This window comes from Vicia villosa, linkage group LG5, assembly GCF_029867415.1.
Source record: "Vicia villosa cultivar HV-30 ecotype Madison, WI linkage group LG5, Vvil1.0, whole genome shotgun sequence".
Taxonomy (NCBI): domain Eukaryota; kingdom Viridiplantae; phylum Streptophyta; class Magnoliopsida; order Fabales; family Fabaceae; genus Vicia; species Vicia villosa.
The window spans coordinates 112,757,034-112,764,591 of NC_081184.1; the positions used below are offsets into that span (position 1 = coordinate 112,757,034).

The following is a 7,558-nucleotide window of genomic DNA, read 5'->3' on the forward strand; positions in this document are numbered from 1 at the left end:
GATGGTTAGTCACAGCAGTTGGCTGTGCAGGATGGTTAGTCACGACGGAGGATCGTGCAGTTGTAATCATGATTAGTTATAGTGGATTAAGACCTCTGGACAGAGGCAAATCACCTGAAGAAGGTGGACTGGAGGTAGCCTTATTCAGAAGGTGAATCAGGATAAAAATAAACGTGTTCTTTACTTTCTGTACTAATCATTGAACTTCATTCAAGACGTGCAAACACAACCAGAATTGTACTGAGTAAGTCAGAAGTTCTGATAATACATAAGAAGTTTAAATGAACATCTCATTGGTTATGCAACTCCATTCCAAGCATGCTTCTGCAACATAAAAACATATTCAGAAGATGAGATTCAAAGAAGAAAGAAAAGAATTTAAAAGAAAGGGAATTTAAATCTGATAAAGAGCACAATTCAATCCCCCCCCCCCTTTCTTGTGTTTTTCTCCACCTTCGGACGGACTCGTTAATATAAAGCTTTATTTTTATAAAATATTATTATAGTTTTAGTTTCTAATTCTAAAATTACAACGGTTTTCATAACGAGAATAAAAAGTCAATAAAGGTTACGGTCAATAGAGCGACAATTTGAAATTTTAAACGGATAGTAGAAACTAGGCATTAATCCTAAACACATTGAGAACACTTAGGATTAATTAAAACCTATTAATTTTTAAAATTTACTTTTAATTCAAATGAGTGAGCGACGGCAAAGCATTTTGGTTTAAGAGTATAGTCAGAGTCAATAGCACGAGAGTGTGAGATAAAGACTTTTAAATCAATATTTTCTACTGAAAAGTATTCTGACACATTTTACGCTAACGTTTTACCGAATCTCCGAAGTATGATACGAGTTACATATCGGTGTCTCGTTATTGAATTTTTCTACTAAAGTTGTATTTCCTCGTTTAAATTTATTTCTCGTTTCTCTCAACCTCAACAAGAATCATTGGCTTTAGATTTACATAGTAACATTAGATAACTGTAGTTTGATTTTTGGTCCTTTAGATTTGATAAACTACGCGATACGACTGTACACTTGCAATCACGAATCCTATAGACATACTAAGTCGCCATCAATTCATAAAGCCATTCAACATAATTTTCAAAATAACTTCAAAACTATTGAGAAGAAGCAGCTGGTAGGCCCAAGTATGGTCATTGACTCAGTAAAGTATTCTTAGCATTCAACATCAACAAGTCTTTCTTTCAGAAACCCACTCTCCTCTATTATAGTAGTAGTATTCTCATATTGCAGGCGCCGACAGACCAGCCATTTTCAAAGTTGAATTTATTGCTTCTTTCAAACCAGTAGTCCCTACTAAGCACAAACTTCCTTGGTAGTATTCAAATAATAGTCACACTCATTCATGTAGTAGTAACACTCTCACTAATTATCCATACTCAAAAATATAATTAAGAAATTCTAAAAGCAATATAGTATATCATCTTCTATGTACAAAAAGGAACTTTTTTTTTTTTTTTTTGACAGTCAAAAAGGAACTTACTTATGTTACAACGTGTATGTTTGAATTGACAGTAAGTTTGGCATAATCAAAGTGTCCCCGTGATTTCGTCAAGCTTACCGTGTATCCAAGCATACACCGTGTTTAATGATGTGTATCATCATGTTCATACCCAGTTGGTGGAAGACAGAGAGAAGTCCTGGAATCTGAATGAGACATCTCCAGCTGTGTCTTTCTCAAGCTGCATAGGCTGAGAACTATCACGGGTACTGATATCACCTGAATCAGAACCTTTGCAGGATTGAACTTCAGATGGTAACGGTAACACGGATGGAGATAGGGGTTTCGATTTTGTACTCTCTACACTTGAAGTAGTCATTGTTCTGTCCCAAAGGAAGACGTGTAGGAGAATAGGAACTTTAGTGTGTCGATGTAAAGAGAGTTTCTGGCTCAATGAAACTGTGTCATAACATCGAATTGCTCCTGTTGATGAAACCATCCATGGGAGGACTCTTTGATTTGAAAGCCTTGAAACTACTAATAGCCTTGAAGTTTCTGTAGCTAGTTTGTATAGTTTGCTTAGACCTGAACGCGTGGCTGGTGAACTTTCTTTACCTTCATCTGTAACTGATGATGAGATGAATACGAAACCCTGTTGATCACAAAATTATCAGATCAAACATTCAATAATTAAAGACTTGTTTAGTATTGGACAATCTTAATCATGTTCAATCGTTCGATTTTCTTAAATTTTATTATCCGCGTCAGTGTTGTGTCTAGTGTTAGTGTCTGTGTATATGTTCCATAGCATGTATGCAAGATCCAAGAGAGGGAGAAACCTCTTCTGTACGACTAATTGAAAAGCCAAGCTTTGAATCATCGTCTCTTAGTTTTATCTCTATTGAGAACTCTCCTCCCATTGGAGCATACCATAGTCGAATTGCTCTAACAACACCAATGTCTACTCCGTGATAATCTTCAAAACCATAAAGGCTTGCATTTGCAATGTTGCATAAGTCGGATAAGGACCCTGTGTTTACAGTGGAAGAAGCAGTCTCTCCGGATATCTGTCATACAAGACAAACTATAGTTATCACAGACAAAGTCTATAAGGACAGTGTTCGAATTATAAAATGGTCAAGGAGTCGATGGTTTACCTTGGTAAGTAAAGACTCGGTTTGAATATTCATAAAGACAATAGGGACCCCTGAACCTTGAGCTGCGTTAAGCCATGCGTTTGCCCTGGCTAGTGTGTCCTCCACGTCATTGTAGCGAGAAGCTACCCTATCTGAAACTTTGGGAAGAAGTAATATGGAAAGAAAGTTGCTAGAATTGGGAACTGATAGCAACTCTTGCATCCTCCTCTCCCATGGATACGAGACAAATCCATCTTGTATTCGGGTTTGTGTTAGCTCATTTACCATCCTAGTGGTCCTTGTAGCTGAAAAGGACAGTTATATCATAAGTCGTAATATGTAACCATTGCTGAACAAATGAACATCTAGCAAACAATGAAACATAGGTACAGTAAATTTATGAAAATAGAAGTGAGTAAACATAATTATACATGTTAGTGTCATATCAGTATCAACATTCAACACTCATGAGCTTTTAATGAACTTTATCCCTACTAATATTAAAAGTAGGAAGATGTGTCCCTCATATTTGTGTGAGATTGAGACAAGTACAAGTACTATGTGGTAAAAAAAAAGGGGGTAACGGTATGGTTTTGGCAAAGGAGAGGGGGACCTGGGATCAATGCTACTTACTAACTAACCAGAACAAGAAAATAACGCAGTACCTTAGATGTAAGATCGCTCTCATCAAAAATCAAATTAAAATTAAAACTATTTCATACATGAATTAATCTTCAACAGCAAGAAAAAATTGTACCAGAGAAGACCAACGGTTGTAACTACCATGTGCCCATTAATTATCCAGCTAAAATCAACAAAATCCTAATAGAAATCTAGACAGTTGTGTCTTTTCTTAACCACTTCGCCCTTAAAGACTTCATGTTTAGGGGATTGTTGACTGTTATTTTGTGACTCAAGCCGGCATACTATCAACAACCTCGTCCCATTTACCTTCACCATGTCTTGCAAAGTTGTTGACAACGCCTCACCCAGAACAGTCTTGAGCATGTGCTAAGTTCTCATAATATCTTTGTCACAGTTAAAACGTGGTGGTTAAATAGAGCTTTTAATTAATATTGTGGTTGTTAAACCATGGTTAACCTACACATGGTCTACAAAAACTTAAGACGGCTACCCTGTGTGGTAGCCCGTCATCCACCACGCTACCTAGTGGAGCAGAATCAGTCGTTCAATCTAAACATGCATCAAGTTTCAAACCAGCAAGAAAGTGAAATTAACTAGTAACAACAGTACCTTGGAGTTGGAAGCACTCAGCTTCAGTTCGATCCAAAAACCCAACAAGATAATCAGGATCCGTAATAGACCTAAGAACATAACACTTCTTACTCCCAGACAAATCATTAGGAACAATACAAGCCTGCAACTCAGCGAACTCATCAATTCCACGCCGAACTCGAACAAGAATAGAACTCTCTTTTTTCTTATACGCTTCCTGAAGGATCTTATTAACACCACTCTTACCGTTCTTAAAAGGCGACTTAAACCGAATCAGTGAGTTCGCTGAGCCTCCCAGTCGAAGCTCTTCAACTATATCGCCGGTCTGTAGCACGTCGCCGGATTTGGAACTTCCTCTGAAACATTCGATGGATAGTACTTTTGAGGATCGTGATGGTGAGTCCGGTGAACTTCCCTGTGACGATGTTCGGTCCATGGTCATGTTTTTGTTTTTGTTGTTGTTGTTTGTTTACCTTTGAAGTCGGTGAATTCGGTGGTGTTATTAAATGTTAGTTATGGTTGGTTGAGGGTGTTTTAGAGAGAGAAAGAGAAAAGAAATTTACACAAACGGTTGAATGGTGTTTTTGTTTTCTTTAATTAATTGTGTTAATGTTGAAATGAGTGAGGTTTAGTTGGCCTGAGGGATGTGACTGTTTTTGTATGGAGTTGTAGAAAATGTAAAAATAATGCTGGTGTATAATTTAAGATAAGAAGTCAAAAAGTCAACGGGATTAGATGAGGTCAGTAGTGTGAATCCAAAAGAAAATATGTGGTTTACTGGTTTTTAACGAAGGGGTAATCCATGTAATTTGACGGATTTGGATCCTCTCCAATTTTTTAACACCTTCTGCCCATTCTGCTTTGATTTCAGCCATTCAATTAATCTAGTGAAGGAAAGGTAAGAAAATGTATTGAATAATTGAGAAGATCAAACCTTTAATTTTTAAATCAATGGATAGAAACTGCACAGAAGAGAGAGCAGCAGGGAAACAACATGAGGGGATCTGTTTCCGTAATTTGACAGGTTGTGATTTTGATTCCAATATGTAGAAGTGTTCATATTTGGTGTTCACATTTTCCAAACAATTTTTGAATGAAATGGTCTAGGATATATCAACAATGATTCCTAAAAAATATATATAATACTTTTTGAGTTGTTTATTAAAAGACAATTTATTTTCTTATTTATTGAATAAATAATATATTTAATTTAAATATTTTAGTTATTCAATGAATTTGAAAAATATATATAATAAAGAAAAAATAATAATTAATAAGAATTCAATTCATATTCGAAATGATGAATTTTAATCCTTATACTAATATGATAACATATTCGGAGTGGGTTTGAAGACGATGGATGAAATAGATGAAACACAATAGAGAACAATGATTGTTCACCGAAGACATTGTATACACGTGATTACTTTAACGCTTAAATCAATTAAAAAATTAGGAGTCTAGAGGTTAAACTGAATGGAAAAATGTATCTTTCACCATAAGTTTACCTTTTTATATATATGGTGTGAATATGACTCTCGATCCTAAAAACGGTTATCTTGTTACAAGGTATCTAGTGAAAATCCTAAGATGTCACATGATTGTTATTAGAGTCGTGATTTGGCCACGAGAGTGCTTCCCTGAATCATGGGTTGCATTGTGATTGCATAGTTGTTGTGTAATTTTTCTGAATTGAATCATGTTTGCCAATTAGATTAGGCATTAGATCAGTCCAAAACAATCCCCCCCCCCCTCGCCCCCAAGTCACTGACTCTAGAATTAGGTGGTGATTTGTACAACAAAAGAGATATGTATATCAAGGCAGGTCAAATAAGTGAGACAATGTTCAAAATTGTGTTTGCCTTTTTCAATGATTTCTTGTATAGTGCGGTTGCTTATCCGAATGTAAAAATGAGGCGTGAGAGGTCTCATTAAAGGCCACATGGAGCACTTGAAAGGATACGAGGTTTCTGAAAATGTGTGAATAATAATTTGTGTCGTTAGTGAATATTTTTTTACATTTTTCTTTATATTGTGTGGGATCCATGTCATTACACGTCTAATTTAGGCAATACATTTGAATTAGTACCTTGAGTATGTTGAATTGAAAAGGGATGTTACTGGCACCTCTTTGACTTCAAGTTATCTTAACAATAATGCAGAGGGCTCAAAGGTTTACACATTTCCGCTTCTACGTTATTTCTCCAAAATTTGAGTTTTTTTAAAGTGGTTATCTCTTATCAGTATAATTTTTGTCAAGTGTTTTGCTAGTGGACGACATCCTTAAGCCTGTCTCCGGCAAAAGTCCCTGTTTCAGCCAGGGCAAATTCCTGGGTATTCTAGTGTTCAATCCTCTTCTACCTTCAGATTCTGACTGGTATACCAACCACTCTACATCTTCAGGTTTAAGAAAATTGAACAGGGGCAGCTGTCATACCCTAAAATTTGCCCATACTATTTCTCTTATTCAAATTCAAATCAAGGCACAAATGTTCAAAGACATCCCTCATAAACAAAAGTCTCAAGAAACTAGGGTTTTGTTGTTCTAAGAAAAATCGAGGGATCTAAAGGCTCCAAGGTATTTCATGTGGTCTATGATATTCCAAACTACCTCCATGACAAAATTCAGGGCCCAAGTCAAAAGATTGATCACTCAATTGCTCAGAGAGTCAACAGTCGACTAGTTTGACCTAAAAGTCAACTGTGGTCAAAGTACAGTCAAAACTCCTGATTTTTTGTCAAACATCCTTATATTGAAGTATCATTCACCATTTGATTAAGAATTGATCATGGTTCATCAAGGAAAGATCAGAAATCGACAATTCCAAAAGTTTCTAAATTAGGATTTTCATAGGAGAAAGTCAACTGAACTTTGACCGACCATAACTTTCACATGGAACATCATAAATTTTCCATCCAAAGCTCAATTTGAAGGAAATTGAATTCTCTACAAATTTGTCTCTCACATACCAAGTCTAAAAATGCTTCATTTGAGAGATATGGATCAAAAGATTATAGGTCCTTTTTGAAAGTCAACCAAAAGCAGTTTTTTGTCAAAACCCATATCATCAAGATAAAATCTTCAAATGAAAAAAAGCTTCCAAAGTGGATTTTAAAGGACCTCTTTAGGTTTCCAAAAAGTCCTATAACTCTTCCATATCTTAAAAAATGAGAAAGATATGCCTTGTTGAAGTTGGTCGATTTTAAGAAGAAAATATGAAGAAAAGGCTTCAAAACGAATCTTTTTGCAAAGGGACCCAACCTTTCTTGGCCCAATATTCATCCTTATGATATCCAATACCACAAATATTATTGCCATGAATTTATTTGGGTTATTTGATTTATTATGATTTTTTATTCAATTAAAAAAAGGATTAAAATCAAATAAATCAAGAGAAATTCAAATATTTAACTCAAAGGCATAAGAGGATCATATCTAATCTACATTCATGACATATTATCAATCCAAATTCGTACTCATGATAATTGGTATAGGTTGAGGCCAATTGGATCAAAATTAGAAAGATTTGAACATCATATCTTCCAAAATATTCAATCAAAGATACATTGAGATTTTATCCAAAATAAGTGACCTAATTCGCTCCAATATAAGAGCATAACCCTTGCAGACCTAAAGGGGGGGATTCACAGGTTTTCTGCAGACAAGAGAACCCTTGTCAAACTCAAAAAATCCGCAGCCTTCAAGAGACTTGAAGGT

At 35.5% G+C, this 7,558-nt stretch overlaps 1 protein-coding gene across 1 annotated transcript; it reads right to left on the minus strand.

The window, feature by feature from the left end:
- Positions 1 to 1,127: 1,127 nt before the first annotated feature.
- Positions 1,128 to 4,462, minus strand: LOC131602026 (uncharacterized). Its single transcript, XM_058873971.1, has 4 exons — positions 3,859 to 4,462; positions 2,626 to 2,909; positions 2,308 to 2,535; positions 1,128 to 2,120 (listed from the first exon to the last, which is right to left on the minus strand). Exons 1-4 carry the CDS (start codon positions 4,280 to 4,282, stop codon positions 1,635 to 1,637), a joined length of 1,422 nt encoding a protein of 473 aa, XP_058729954.1. The 5' UTR covers positions 4,283 to 4,462; the 3' UTR covers positions 1,128 to 1,634.
- Positions 4,463 to 7,558: the final 3,096 nt, after the last annotated feature.